The sequence below is a fragment of the Phaenicophaeus curvirostris genome, chromosome 6, assembly GCF_032191515.1.
Source record: "Phaenicophaeus curvirostris isolate KB17595 chromosome 6, BPBGC_Pcur_1.0, whole genome shotgun sequence".
Taxonomy (NCBI): Eukaryota; Metazoa; Chordata; class Aves; order Cuculiformes; family Cuculidae; genus Phaenicophaeus; species Phaenicophaeus curvirostris.
In genome coordinates this window covers 54,056,908-54,072,572 of record NC_091397.1, presented here as the reverse complement: position 1 = coordinate 54,072,572, position 15,665 = coordinate 54,056,908, and the positions used below count along the sequence as shown (strand labels likewise).

The window sequence follows — 15,665 nt, the reverse complement described above, 5'->3', positions numbered from 1 at the left end:
ATGTTACTTTGGTGCTTAGTCTATGCTTGTCTATCTAGATAACCTTGAGAATCATTTAATTGTTGTCAGAGCACGTACTGATAGGTTTAGGGACTAAAGCTCAAGCTCCGGGTGGGGAGGGAGCTCATAGACTTGCAATGCTCAATAAAAAAAACAAACCCCAAATAATTCCTGGTAATGTTTTGAAATTCACTTGGACCCTTGGGACCAGAATTGTTACTCTCATGTTTTCTTTAACTGAATCTCATCCATTGTTCTGCTATTGAAAATACAGTTGTCACTCTCCCCTGAGGAGGGGAGAAAGGAGTAACAGAAACATTTGGCAGTGCTTCAGTTGCAGAAGTAATTGAGATATCCGATAAAATTTTTCATTATCCACACATAGATTATTATTATTATTTTCTGTAAAAAGGTCTTTAGGAAAGACAACATTTGAGGAGCACATCCCATAAATAGAAGTGGATTTAAAAACCAAACTGAGATGGAGATTTTTTTTTTTTGTGTGTGGGTTAGTTTGTTTAGCCAGTTATCTCACTGCTGCTTGTTTCTTTCAGACATGTTAGTGTATTTCAGAACATTTTTATTGCTTCATCTCTGAAAAGCCTGTCTATGCACAGTCTGGAACTGAAATAACTGAAATTAGAAGTAATTTAACACCTTTAGTTATTTTAGTATGCGCCTTTATGTGACCATACTCTTTCATTTCTGATTATGAGTATCTTATTTCAGTTTAACATAGCTGTAAGTTAAATCAAAACAGGATATGAATAAACTTAAAGCAGTAAATTAGGTACAATTTTAGTTATTTCAGTTCTAGCCTTGTGTAGATGGATAGGTTAGTTCTGTGTTAGGGTCTTTCTTGACATCTGATTGCATTTGGTGTAATAAATCACTTATCTCAGGCCAGGTGTTTGTAAAGATGTCCACATCAAGAAAATCAGTTCGTTATAATTATTGCCTTTAGGGGGTAGTGTCCTTGTGGAGGTTAAAGGGCAAATACAAATAGAAATTCTTCAGTTATTGACATTGCATCTGGGAGACGGGTAAAGGGGTTTTGCTTTTTTTTTTTAATTCTTTTTTTTTCTCTCTAGATCATAAGTAGGAAAATATCCTGCCAGAGTAATGCTATCCACCAGAGTAAATATCGATTAAAAAGAAAAAGTTATCATCCAAAAATATTAGGCTTTTTTTTGAGAAGTGGATGCTGAAAAGAGTACTGTAAATGTAGGTCTGGTGGATGTTTAGGTTAATGGCGTATTTATTGTTTGCAGGGGATGGTAGCAACTTCTCTGAAAATAAAGCTTTTCTAACTACAAGTTTAAGTGAGCGAGGTAAAGATATTCCTGATAATAAAAAGCAATGAATTGTAGTTTTAGGAAATGACAGCAGGGTGGAGTAATTTTAGCATTTGTGCTTCTGCAGTTTTTTGTGGCTTTAAAATCAAATTCTGCTTCTCCACCAAGATGTTTGTCTTTGTTTTATGAAAAACTTGGACAAATGCAGCTCAGGTATTTGTCTACATGGGGCTGTGGTGAGGTTGAATTTGAAGGGATTTGAGGTATATTGTAAGCAGAAGTTGTGTACTGTGCTTTAAGGAGAGTCAGATATTATATTCTACCTTGTAATGCCAACTGTGCCAACAGGATCAAAAAAATTTCCAGAAGTGACTTATTTTACATCCCAGAATGTTACTAAAAATTATTTTTGTTGATGCTGGTTAGGGACATTGCTGTAATATTGACCCAAATTCAGCTGCATTATTGTGTTCTAAGGACAAATATTTCCTCCTGCTGCTTTATTCAAGACCTGTAAGCTCTCCCCCAGGCTTTAGTTCAAGGTTACAGGACTGGAACTGCTGTGGGAAACCTGTGGTTTTAGGCAAAGTTTCACTTCTCAAGCTACTGAGGGTCTAGTTGACCTTTTAAAGGATGGAGATGCATGATTATATTGAGTGTATAGAGAGAATGCATGTAATGTATTTAATATAAGCTATTAATATTGAACAGTATAGAGGAAGAACTTCAAAAAGTGGATTCTTTCTCAGAAGTAACCTAGACGTCTGGTTTTAATGTTGTTCAGGAGGAACTAAAGGACAAAAGGTAAAACCCCTTAATTCAAGGTATTTCTGAGCAGACACAGTCTTATGTAATAACAACACTGAACATATGCTTTTTTCTGAGGCAGATTTCTGTTGTGGAAGCCTATTAATTTTTTTTCTTCCTTCAAAGTAAATATGTGCTCAGGAAGGAGTAATAAGAACTTAGACGGTAGGGAGCCTGCTGCATATCAGCAATTTTAATACTCTGAGGATGAAAACTTTATTTTGGGAGTTTGAAATAAAGGCACAAACTGTGATGATTGTATGTTGCATGTATGTGTGAAGTTTAGAACGTATGTATTCATAGGTTCCCTTTCTTTCCCCTCCCCCCTTTTAACATGTAGATTTATGAGGAATCAAAGATGAACTTGGAGCAGGAGAGGCCTTTTGTCTGCAGTGCCCCAGGCTGCTCACAGGTGAGTGGAGTCAGCAGTGATATTAATTGAGTCCTCAGCACTAGCTCTGGCTTGTATAATGCCTCTTGATATATTAACATGTTTAATAATGTGGTGCGTTGTTTTTTTTTAATGTCCTTCCTCTCCTCAATTCCCTCCTAGCCCAACAAGATATTATTACAATATATTTAAAGCAAATAAAACATCCACTAAAAAGTGACTTGGTAAAAGTGCTTCTCAAGCTGCTTCTGCCTTCCCTCATCCTCAAGCCTAAAGTTTCAGGCCAGGTATTGCAAATTCCTTTAGTGGCTGGCAAGGGAGAACACACTAGGCAGGACACATTTATCTGTCTTCTGCTTGGATGTACAATGAAATATATTATGTTTCCTCTTGGATGTGGTAACCCTCCTGATATTTTTTTTAAAATACTTGCATACAATGATATCTTACTAGCTTATTGGCTATTTTTTTTAATTAAATCTTTGAGATATCTTCCTATTCAATATTCCCTAAACAAAATGCAGCCTATAGATAAATTCTGCCCCAGGATGTACATTTGTGATTCCTGTTGACTGGTTATCTGCCATGTGTCTCTGAGGATGTAATGTGACCTGTTACACTAGGTGTTTAATGACCTTAAAAAGACTGAAGTGACAAAGATTTTACCTGATGAAATTTTAAATTGGGATTTTTGTGGGTTTTTTTGATGATTTTGCAGTGATGAGGGAAGTCCCACATGTGACGCTTCTGACCCTAATTTGATTTAGTGACAAGAGTTTGCAAGTAAAACCTTCAGGCAAAGGCATATTTTGGGCTTTTGCCACAGGCTTTCTGTATGCATCTGTTTTAAGTAATTTAGCTTTCCCATTTCCCAGAGTCCTTCTCTCTTAATAAGGGTAATATTTCCTTTCTTTAATTGTACATAGGGAGCTTTCAGCTGGCTAATATTTTTACAACCCTTTAAGTTACCGTGATGGAACGATGGCTAACTATTACTGGAGTGTAGGTGTTGATCTTGCCAAGAGCTGAAAAAAGAAAAGGGAGAAGTCTGAGGTGCAGTTAGCAGCTAGCTGAGCAGCTTTGCTCTTTCATGAAGGGGGAGCCTTTCCATGGTGTCAGAGCGTCTTTCGGATTCTTCCTCTGACTGAGGATTTGTCACTTCAGATCTCTGCATGCAGAATTAAACTTTCACCAGTCTGCCACAGAGCTAGAATAAAAAAACCCTGACTTTTATGGTCAAATTTTATTTACCTTTTTGTTGAATTTTAGAGCAAACTTCCACTTATATCAGTGGGCTTCAGTGTTTTCGTGTGAGCTATTAATTAATTTCCTCAGCAGAGGAGAAGCTGATCCAAACAAGCTGATTTAGGTGTTCAGAGAGCAGGTTTTGTTGTATGCTGTTACACTTTGGGAAGAAAAGCAGTGTAGGTGTGACTTCATCTTAAAAAAACATTTAATTATCCATTTCAGAACATGACCTCTATTTATTGTAAATAAGGACTTGCTAGTGCATAGTGTAGCACTGCTATCCAGCTAAGCTTTCTGAGGAATCACTTCTCCATCAGCCAGTGTGGGTATGTATTGAGGGCTGACAGAATTGACCTTCTGCACAAGGAAGAAAGTAGACTTAGAAAAAAGACAGAGAAGTCTGGACTGATGGAATAGATTCTCCTCAGTTGCCCCATGCCTTCCTTAAGCTGGCTGATTTCACAGTGAAGACTGAGCATAGTGCCCGTGGGTTGAAATCTTATTTCCATGAAAAAAAAATGTGCTTTTTATTCCTCAATCCCAATTTCATTGAGCAAGGTCTTTCACTTATTCCCTTTGTTCTTAACATAAATTTCTAGTGCTAGTGCCGCATTTCTTCCAGATGAGTAAGTAATGAACCAGGATTTCACACTTAGGGAAAGGTCTTTGGGATTTTTTTTTTTTCCCAGAGAATTCATTCCCATTATTTATGCTACTTTGTCCGTGAGCTTAAAGAGACTCCCAGAAAGTGTAACATGCTGCAACTATTTATACTATAGCCATCAGCAAAGTCACTTAGCCAAGAATAGAATCATAGAATCATAGAATAACCAGGTTGGAAGAGACCCACCGGATCATCGAGTCCAACCATTCCTATCAAACACTAACCCATGCCCCTTAGCACCTCGTCCACCCGTGCCTTAAACCCCTCCAGGGAAGGTGACTCAACCACCTCCCTGGGCAGCCTCTGCCAGTGCCCAATGACCCTTTCTGTGAAGAATTTTTTCCTAATGTCCAGAATATGGTGTATTGAAAGCGTTAAGTCACTTTAACTCTGTTGTAGCCATTTTTTTACCCTCTCTTATGTACTTGTTGCTTCAAAAAGCTGCTTTTAAAATTTATTTTCTTTCCCTTCAAGTCCCAGTGATACAATTTTTTGCCTCTGCTAGTCCTGAGATAACCCTGTTAAAGCTCTTACAGTTGTTTGTAGCAAAGGCCTGCTCACACATCTTCTGATGAAAGAAACTTAACCGATCTGCTCTTAGAGCCCAACCGTGCAGGTGCTTGAACGTGTATTCAAGCTTGTCTCTTCTTTATCTTGTTCAAAAGAAGCTATTAGTTGCAAAGTGTGTTATCAGACTGCAAAACAAACTTAGTGCACTGATTAGTTTTTAACAAAGCACATCTTTCCACCTTCTCTGCTTGACAAAGGAAAATAGTTTAATTTAGTATCATAAAGGGTGATAGTATAGTTGTTATATTCTGAGCACCACTTTGAATCAAGTCAAAGTATAAGAGGTTTCCAAGATTAAAGATGCATTTTGCTTGAATAATTTTGGGTAGGGGAAGGCTGGCTTGTTCGATTATTTTTATTGCTGTTAAGCAGACATAGATTGCAGAAAGACACAAAAGCAGAAAAATCTAGTAAAGTGATTTAAGATAGGCTGCATTACTTGGTGTTTGCCCTAGGCTAAGAGCATATGCAACAGCAGTTATCGCAGATCCTCAGGCACGTGGTGACTTGTGAGGCTGCGGTAGCTGGAGTGGCTGTCTTGAGACCCTTAGAATCCAAAACTTGGTCTGTAACCTTTTCAAGCAAATGTGTGACACTTGGTGGTTTGCAGCCCCAGAAAACGCTGAAGCAAATATGCCTCTAAGTAGAGTACAGCCCTTTGTTACTTATAGTCACTTGCGTTTTCTAGTATTCTGCTTTCTGTGCTGTTTGGACACATTTCTAGCTGGATAAATTTCTTTCTCCCTCTCATTTTTGAAATTCTGTCCAATGCCAAAAGTTTATTAGAGAATTAAATTCTTCTTTTTTTTCTTCCTCTCTTCTCCTCTCTCTCTCTCTGTGTTTGCCTGACAGCGTTTTCCAACAGAGGATCATCTGATGATTCACAGGCACAAACATGAAATGACTTTGAAGTTTCCTTCAATAAAAACAGATAATATGTTATCAGGTAAGAAGACACGAATTCAAGAGTGAAGATAACTATTCAGATGATGTTGAAAGCATGACTCCTATTGGAAAGCTACCGGCAAAATACCTCCAAGATTGGTTTTAAAAGCCCCAGCTCCAATTAAATAACAAGTAGAGATGGAATAAACTAGAATGCATATCTTTGGACAAAGAGACAGCTGCCATTCTTATTCCTTCCCACAGGTTTGGCATGAAAGGGAGAGAAATTGTTGAACCTCAGCCATGCTGGCAGCTCTGTCTTTGACTCCCGTGTCAACACGCCAGTGAAATACGGGCACTTAAGCGCATGTCACCTCGGAGCCCAGCAGTGAACATGTTAATGAAGTGCATTTGTACCATTCCTACTAGATTCACTATTTTGACAGGCTCTCTTCAGCAACTGTAACATTGTGTGAGCCACCTTTGTGGTTGCTCCAGACCTGCTTGCTGTAAACAGCCGTAGCCAGAAGGGTAAACCAGCGGGTAATAACCAGTCTCTTTCCCCCTAATGGCAGCCATCTCCCTCTGCACTTTCTGCATCATGCACAGAGGTTATTTGGTATTATGCGCAATTACATATTTTAATTTCTTATGTAGTATTTTGTAGTCTTGTCTGAGTAATTACACATCAGTGGCTTGCTGGCATTCAGCGAGTGTTGGGTAAGATCAGGCTAGCCTCAATCTTACTGCTTTTCTCCTTCCCAATTCCCTTTCCTATTGTATCTTCCTTGGGCTATGGTAAGGGATTGTTAAGAGTAAAATCACTAGGATATTTGAGGTTTCAAAGTAATTGTAGAAAAAAAATATTATACAAATGTGTATATGTATGTTAACCTATGTTTGAGATCTCTTGTTTGAAATGGACTTCTTCAAGGTAAATTTTGCCATTTTAGGTGCAAAAATATAATGATTAAAGGGTCTCCAGCAGATTAACTCTTTTCTGGATAAGCCATTTCCATTTTTTATGAAAATCATAATTGGGTAGCAATTGATTTTTGGGGATTTGGGGGTTGGTTTTTTTTATAGGACTTTAGAAGCCAGTGGGAAATTAAATGGACATTGTCCCATATAGAATTTATTTTCCTCTTACACTTGAAAATGCCATAGTAGACTAAGTTTAGAAAGGAACAGTACACAGCACATTGAAGAGTAGGGCTAGTAAATTGCCTACATGGCAACTGCGCCCGCAGAATCCTGTGTTTGCAGCATGAGTGAGAAACTGCTGCTTTTGCACTTGGCCATGTCTCTAACAGTGAAACTGCTGTGAGACATCTGTACTGTGGACGCATTCACCCTGTGAGAGTGCCAGCTTCTGTTAGAACTTTTTGTTTGGCGGGACTTGTGCTCAAGGGCAGTTTCTGAGTATATTCTCTTGTCAGGAGTACCCTGAGTAGAGCAGCTTTTTTCATGTATGGTAACTTCTATGAGACGGCTGTCCTGCTCCTTCCAGTAGGTTGCTTTCCCAGGCAAAATGCTCTGACTGGCTTCTACTACTGTCATCAGTAGTGGTGCCCCTAGACCTCCAATCCACCAATTCACTATATAGAAATGCAAGATTCTGTGGCCAGAAAGGCTCTCAGATTGCTTCTGAGGGTTGTGTTCTCTGGGCTTTGTGTATGACAATCCTCTGTAGTAATGAAAGTGTAAAAAGCTGCGCATGTTCTTAAAGACTGTGGCAAATGTGCCTGACTGTAGTGGCCTGCCAGCCTGGTGGTGCTGTGTGTGATTTCTTTTTGTGTTCATTTGGTGGATTTGTTTGGTATTTTGCAGTCCTTCGTTTGGAAGCATCATAGATCATCTGTGCTCTGCAGGGAGACATTGAAAAATAGTTGTTTCATTACCTACCTAAACCCTGGGGAAATCTAAATACCTTAAAGTTTAAGATGTTTTATTCTTAGATTTCGTAATGAAAAATTAATGATATATGGGGAAAAGAGACAGACTTTTCTCTTAGACATTTGTCTTCGTGACTTCCTTCTTGTTTTTTGCAATTTTGCTTGTTTGGCTTTTTTTAATTGAAAAAAATTGTTTCTGTCATCAGTAGGTTCAAAGAATTGCAGGAGCAATTGCCTTGTGATAAGCCAGGTGCAGTGTTAGTGTGTGGTGGGTTTTTCTTTCCTCTGTTTATTAAGCTGTCTAGAAGTCAGAGTCAGACTTTCTCCTTTTTTTCCAGTACATTGCATACTACCTTATAATGTTTTCTATTTTAACCTATTATTAATTAGTAATTAGTCATGCAAAATAATGAGCTGTTTGCTTTCAGGTAGCCATTAGAATTATCTGCTGTTTTCATAGATAGCTAATACTCGGTCTGGGGTCAGTATAACATCAGTAATATTTAACACACACTGAGCATGCCTTCTATAAACTGCTGTTGCGGTAGACACTAAAACTGAGGGGCTGTTGGTCTGTACTTGTAAGTGAGAGGTAAAGTTATGTTATATGTAGAGTTTTATGTTGTTGTATAGATAGGGTCACAATTTAATAAAAAATGTTCTGCGACCTGATTGAAATTATTGGTTCTATGCTGATTTATGAGGTAGGAAGCCAAGAGCTTGCTTGTTATCAGCTAGCTTTGCTGTATTTGCTTCAATTTTTTGATGGCCGAAGAACAACAAATCATAGAATCATAGAATAACCAGGTTGGAAGAGACCCACCGGATCATCGAGTCCAACCACTCCTATCAAACACTAACCCATGTCCCTTAGCACCTCGTCCACCCGTGCCTTAAACACCTCCAAGGAAGGTGAATTAACCACCGCCCTAGGTAGCCTGTTATTAAATCCAGTGACTCCTGAACTAATTTCATGAAAATGCAAGTGATACTTTTGTTGATAATTTGACATTCATTTAAAAAGACAGAAGAAATACTGTCATACTATTTGGTCCTTTTTGTATGTGTATTTCATTTTAATTTGTTAGAAAGCCTTGTTGTGAGTATGGATAGGGTGTCATTGACGGTTTCCATTTCCATCTTTCTCAGCCAAAAAAGATCTGTTTGAGATAACACAGAATATCTCATGTAAGTTTTGCATGCTACTTGTCGTTGCAGGAAACGTTATGGTTAGGTTGGCTGAAATAGTCTTTGCTGTTGTGCTAACTACACATGGCATTTGCTTTGAAACTCTGTTTTGTTGTGTGTCAAAGTTGTTGTTGTTTTAACACTGGAGTATTAATGTCTGTGGGAAAGATTGTTCCCTCCAGGTAAGTACTAAAAATGCTGCGGAAATTAACTTCGGGAGTTGAGGACACTGAGATTCCTGTGGTATCAAATTTAGGAAGGAGTGACACCTCACCATCCTTGGAGGGGTGGAACTCTTTCCAAAAATGTATAGGAGGTATAGGAGAGGCTAGGATTATTTTCACAGGAACCTAATTTCTTCTTAATTCCATTTACTTAAATCCAGCCCTCTGGGTTTTTAGTGGTAAAGCCCACTGAGGAGATAGTAAGAGTCTCCTCTAGATGAAAAAGGGTGTGTGCTAAAGGTAGTGCAAATGTATTACTTTTCCTTGTTTATGCTTGTGTTGGTGAGGAAAATTATAGCATCCTTGGTTGGCTTAGGTCTTTTCTCCTTTTTACACAAGGAGGTTTATTTAGGCATAAGTTTTGTGGAGTTCAAAATTATTAGAAATAAGGAAAAATAATTTTGTTTGATTTCTTGTTGGCTTCTGTGTTCCTTGCTTTACCAAATAATGAATGGAAAAGGCTTCTAAAATTCAGCTGGTCAGGTTCTGGGTGACCAGAAGAAATTAAAGATGTGTTGTACCCAGTAGCCCCACATAAAGTCAAACCAGGGCTTTAAAGAGTGCGTATTTAAGCAGTAAAGCTTTTGGGAGCCCTCAGCTGTGAGTCCCTGGGTAAGAGCAATTCTACCAGGTACAACTGGGTGCACCTCTTCCTCCTCTTCTCTTCCATCACTGCTTGAGGAGTTGTGACCGTGATCTTCTTTTTACACTTGGGAAGTAACCTGCCAAGTAAATGAAGAAATGTCCATGAATTTCTCAGGACATTCCTCTTTCCTTGTGGCTGCTTGATGGGCAGCCCTTCAAATTTCAGTGCTAGCCCTAATCCTCTGACTTTGTTATCATTGTGTGAAAGTATAACATTGCTAAGTGTATAACTTCAACAGAGCCCACAGCTGAACAAGCCAAATGCCTGTTATTACTGCACATCAGACTAAACATTTTTTTTTTAAAGAAAGATGAAGAATCAAGTTACATAGTTTGGAGCTGTGCTGTTAGATATCTCTTACTGAATCTGAATTTTTATTTTTTTTCCAGAATGAAAGCTTGTTTCACATAACTGTTCTTTGGTTCTCCATTTTTTTCTTAACCAGTATCGGGCTTTAAAGTTTTATTTCATGCTTTGAGGAAGGAAACTCTAGGATCCAAGGTAGTTTTGCAAAATGCATTTAAATAAACTATATAGCAACTAATGTGGCATTTCTTGGGCTGTTGTTTTAAAGCAGTATAGTGAGACTGAAAGTCCTTATGAGACTATTATTTCAGTAGTCAGTCCCCCCCGCCAAACTCCCAAACCAAACAATAACAAATCCAAGATTTGCATAGCCTAACATAGTGAAGATGTAATTGAATCTCTTTACTAAAGACTTCACATTTCCCGTTGCCTTGTAGCGTATATAAGGGATATGTATAAAGCCGGGATGTCATCCAGAGGGACCTGGGCAAGTTGGAGAAGTGGGGCTGTGTGAACCTCATGAGGTTCAACAAGGCCAAGTGCAAGGTCCTGCACCTGGGTCGGGGCGATCCATGGTTCCAATACAGGATGGGGGATGATGTGATTGAGATCTGCCCTGCAGAGAAGCACTTGGGGGTGTTGGTTGATGAGAAGCTCGACATGAGCCAGCTGTGTGTGCTCGCAGCCCAGAAGGCCAACTGCATCCTGGGCTGCATCAAAAGAAGCGTGGCCAGCAGGGCAAGGGGTGTGATTCTGCCCCTCTACTCTTCTCTTGTGAGATCTCACCTGGAGTATTGTGACCAGTTCTGGAATCCTCAATAAAAGAAGCATATGGAACTGTTGGAATGGATCCAGAGGAGAGCCATGAAGATGATCGGAGGGCTGGACAGAGGACAGGCTGAAAGAGTTGCAGTTGTTCAGCCTGAAGAAGAGAAGGCTCTGGGGAGACCTTATAGTGGCCTTCCAGTATGTGAAGGAGGCCTACAAGAAAGCTGGAGGACTTCTTACAAAGGCATCTAGTGATGGGATGGCAGGGAGTGGCTACAAATTGGAGCGGGGAAGATTTAGACTAGATGTTAGGAATAAATTCTTCACTATAAGGGTGGTTTGGCACTGGAACAGACTGCCTAGGGAAGTAGTGGATGCCCCGTCCCTGGAGGACGTTGGATGGGAGTCCAGGTTGGATGGGATCTTGGGCAGCCTGATCTAGTGGGAGGTCTCCCTCCCTGCCTATGGATGATCTTTAAGGTCCCTTCCAACCCAAGCCATTCTATGATACATTTTTCAATTAGTCTGGATAATCAGGCATCATTTCAGACACTGAGGACAGGTTTTCAAATTGGTCTGCAACTGAATATCTTCCGTATGTCAGGCTCTGGTCAGAATCTGATTGCTGAATGCTTCTGAAATCCTCTCCTGTAAAATATGGTAGGTTGACCTGGGATCTGCACAGGTGAGCCCATTTGATCTTGCTCTGGGGCTTTTGTGTTGTCCATTTAGACTTTTTAGTTTAAATAAAACTTGGTGTTTCCTGCAGCCATTCTGGCCATGACTGTGTCCTCGGAGAGGCTGATTATTCACCTGAGTAAAAGGCTGAACAAAATATTGCCTAGTTCGAAGCTTGGCAGTTTTGGTGTCCAGTCAAATGGTAAAGGTGAGATAGAAATAACATCTTAAGTGACTGTCAGCTGACAGGTTGACGTATGAAGCGACTGTTGGCTAGAGGCAGATGCCTCAAAGCATAGTAAACAAGTTCCTGTGCCAGTAGGGGATGGAAAGATCTTTACATGTTGAACAACAGGTTTGGGTTGGGATGGCTGGTCTGTGCAATAGCCAGGTGCTAGGGATAACCCAGACAGACCTGTATCCCAGGCTGCCCAGTTTAAAATGCAGCTTGGGACATTAAAAGCTTGGGTTATATGGCTAACAGTGTGCATGCTGACACCTTCCTACAGTAACACGTGTCCTCAGCAGGAATGCTGAGAGTGGTGTTAGCTCTGTCTGAGTTTTGGTCCAGATGAGTCTGGCATATCCAGTTGCTGAAGAGCAACAAATCAGAGCCCTGTTCTCAGTGAGTCTGCAATAGTTGTGGGTGCTGGTGATAGCAACAAAAGGTTTGTTTGTACCAACAGGGAACAATGAGGTCAGGCACAAGCTGTTGGAACTATTAATGCATTTTTAAGTGCTGAGAATTAGGAATATTTTATTAATTCTAGGAGACCTGAATATGCAACATATGCTAGGGTATCCTTTGTGATACTCTTCCCAATTAAAACACAAAGGCTTGCCTAATCTAGGTAAAAGAATTCCTGTGGTGTTGAGAGTAGTATCTTCTAGTTTGCCCACCTTCTGAGGGAGGGAACACAGACAAACATGGTGGTTTTGGGGACTCCTAGTTTCTGTGAATGTTGAAGGATGAAGTATTATAAGGTAGAAAAGCAGCTCTTACCTTATACCTGGCTGACTTGGCTTCTAAAATGTCTGTGGATGGAGATAAGGCTGGGTGGTGGTGGTTGGGGTTCGGTTTTTGGTGTGGTACCATGTCCCCTCCACCCCTGATTCTTGCTGATCTGATTTCTGGATCATGGAAACTACAATAATCATATGGGGAGACTGAGGTAGTGATATAAAGTGTTGTAAATAGTGTCATTACTCTATCAGCTTTGATGCTTAAGATAATAAAGTAGTTAATTGGAAAGATCGACTCTAGGCAACACAACATGTTATTGTCTCAGACTGCTTGTGGTTGCAGTAGATGATACACTTCAGCACGTGTGGAGAAAAGCTGATGAGGCCTTTGTGCTTTTGAAATTACCTTCTAGATGAGTATTGCTTGTTTTCACTGTTAAAATGGATTTACTTCACGGAGATAACTTTTTTTTTGTGGGTTTTTTTTTCCCCTATCTAACATTAATGGAATAGATGCTGAACAGATTGGGAACTTAAGGTGTGTGTACCCAATCACCACCTTTTTACCCATTTAGTTGGCTCTGACATAATGTAGCCTGTAGCAGTAAAGCCTGATTTCTGGATCAGTTGCATACCTTGAGGAAAAATATCAAGAATTTATCTATATTAGTGTATTAGTGTGGTCCACACCCTTCCCCCCCCAAAAAAAAATCCTGTGTTAAAGCAACTCTGAAAAAAAAACTCAGTACTTTTTATTTTAGTGAAAGTGCTGCCATCAACTTCCCTATGAAACCCTAGTTTTTCACCTTGGTCATGAAAATGATACTTGCTTATTTGACAGGGTCATACCACTTCTGAAAATAAAACAATTTCTGCATTTGCTTCACAGTCAAATACTATCATACCCCGTATGTCCACAAAAGCTTGGCTAATTTTTGTTTTTCTACAAATCAGTTGCGTTATTCACTAAAGTAGTATTTAATTTGTTTTGGAAATAAAATTGATTTCTCCTTTTTTTGTTTTTTTTTTAGTGTACTTCATTTTGGTCCAAGGGCCAAAGACACCCCTGGTGTAAATCTACAGAGTTCAGTGAGGTTACCTTATAGGTTACTTCAGCACTACTTATTTAGGATATGGATCTCTGAAGTGCTGAGTGTCTGTAGCTCCCATCAATGCCAGCACCTCATTGACTCAGCTCCACGTTGAGCTCTTGCAAGATTCTTGGAAGGTCTTATGTTTCTGACTCTGGTAATACAGTAGTTAGCTGTGAAAACTATTAGATAAATACGCGTGCATTCCCAAACACTTGAGTTCTGTTTCCTTTAAGCTCACAAGTATGATGCTCAAGCCAAAAGAAATAAAACAGAAGTTTAACATTAAGGACTTGCTTTTTATGTTATATCAATATGTTCCATCAGCAATATAAGTGCGAACAAGTGTGTTTGTGCTTGAATGACTTGAGAAGGCCTAACCTGTAGGACCACACCTTCTACTGGTAGAAATTGGCTTCAGCTGGCTTTACAATGGAGGAGGCTGATCCTCCCCCTTAGTTTCTAAGTGGAAACTGTATTCCTTTCTGTTTGCATTCCTTTTATGCTGCCTTCTGTTTAGGGTTTGTTATGTGTTTCTATGCTGATCATATAAAGTTCATTGTGTCTGGTGACTGTTCCCTGTAAGGAGGAATGTTAGAATTTGAGTCAGCTTAGCTAGGTGCAAAAAATCAAATTTTTCTTCCAGAGCTCACTGAAGTGAGAAGATTTTTTTCTGAGGTCAGGTTTGGCCCAATATGACCATAGGATTAGTATGACAGAGTTTTCATTCTTTAAGGAATGAATTTCAAATAATAGTGTAGCTGTCAGTGACTCTGCAGAAAGCTATTTTTTAAGAGTGAGTCCAATATTTCTGTAAAATTACGTACTACAAAGCATCTTGGGCTGGAATGGGTGCTTGAGAAGAGGAAACCAACTTTCAAGAGAGGATTTAATTTTTTTTTTCTTTTAATACATGTACAGCTGATAGGACCATATGGATTCTGCCATGCTTTTGCTAATATGGTTCTGTATTGTAATTTTGAGGGGGATATGGGGATGCTGAGGTGGAACAGTTAAGAACTCATCTTAGGACGAATGGAGGTGCCTCAGAGCTGACCTTTGAGGAGTCCTAGGTTTGCAAGTTTGGGCTTGATTTTTCACGTCCTGAAGAAAGACTGGCCAGGGTCATCACTGAAATCGCAGTCCACAGGACAATTTAGCTCATCTGTCTTAGAGGTTTTTGAAAGGGGTGGCTGAAATTCTTGTACCTTCTTGAGTCCCTCTTGCTTGTGGCGTTAAAGAGAATCCTGTCCTTCCTCGAAATATTTCTGAAGGCAAAAGAATCCTAGAGATGAAGGCATGCATTAAAAATCCTTGGACTCCAAATCTCATTGTATACATATATTACGAACGATTTTAGGTATAAAGCACATAAGGACACTTCTTTGTGGTCAGAGAAGGGCTACAAGGATGATCACAGGGCTGGAGCACCTCCCGTATGAGGACAGGCTGCGAGAGTTAGGGTTGTTGAGCCTAGAGAAGAGAAGGCTCCGAAGAGACCTCCTAATGATATTCCAGTACCTGAAGGAGACGTACAAGAAAGCTGGGGAGGGATTTTTTGTAAAGGCATATAGTGATAGGACTAGGAGGAATGCATATAAATTGGAGAGAGGCAGATTTAGATTAGACATAAGGAGGAATTTCTTCACAGTAAGTGTGGTGAGGCACTCGAACAGGTAACCCGATGACGTTGTGGCTGCCTCATCCCTGGAAGTGTTCAAGGCCAAGTTGGATGGAGCTTTGGGCAGTCTGATCTACTGGGAGGTGTCTCTGCCCATGGCAGGGAGGTTGGAACTAGATGATCTTTAAGTTTCCTTCCAACTCAAACTATTCTATGGTTCTGTGATTGTATAGCTTTTCCTAAATGGCATTTTACTCCTTCAAAAATTGTGTTAGAAGCAGAACTACTTCTTGTTGTGGCTAACTCCATGGGTTTTGCAAAGTATGTGTATGTTTGAAGTAATTTTCAAGCACCTGAAGATGTTAACTAGTGCATATCTGTGGCAGTTACCTGCATGCTGTGCTGTAGATGTGCATTACCATGTG

The 15,665-nt window shown here is 39.8% G+C and overlaps 1 protein-coding gene across 4 annotated transcripts in view; it reads left to right on the top strand.

Moving 5' to 3' along the window:
• Nucleotides 1-15,665, top strand: part of CREB5 (cAMP responsive element binding protein 5) — a 261,316-nt gene that overhangs the window by 42,635 nt on the left and 203,016 nt on the right. The window contains exons 2-4 of one of the 4 annotated variants that reach the window (XM_069860223.1): nt 2,443-2,514; nt 5,828-5,921; nt 8,905-8,943. The exons of 1 other annotated variant lie outside the window; for it this stretch is intronic. In XM_069860223.1, the coding sequence (XP_069716324.1) occupies nt 2,461-2,514; nt 5,828-5,921; nt 8,905-8,943 (187 nt within the window). In that variant the 5' untranslated portion in view covers nt 2,443-2,460. Of the gene's footprint in view, nt 1-2,442; nt 2,515-5,827; nt 5,922-8,904; nt 8,944-15,665 lie in introns of those variants that run through there. 2 more of the 4 variants (XM_069860224.1, XM_069860227.1) reach the window with 2 other exon arrangements.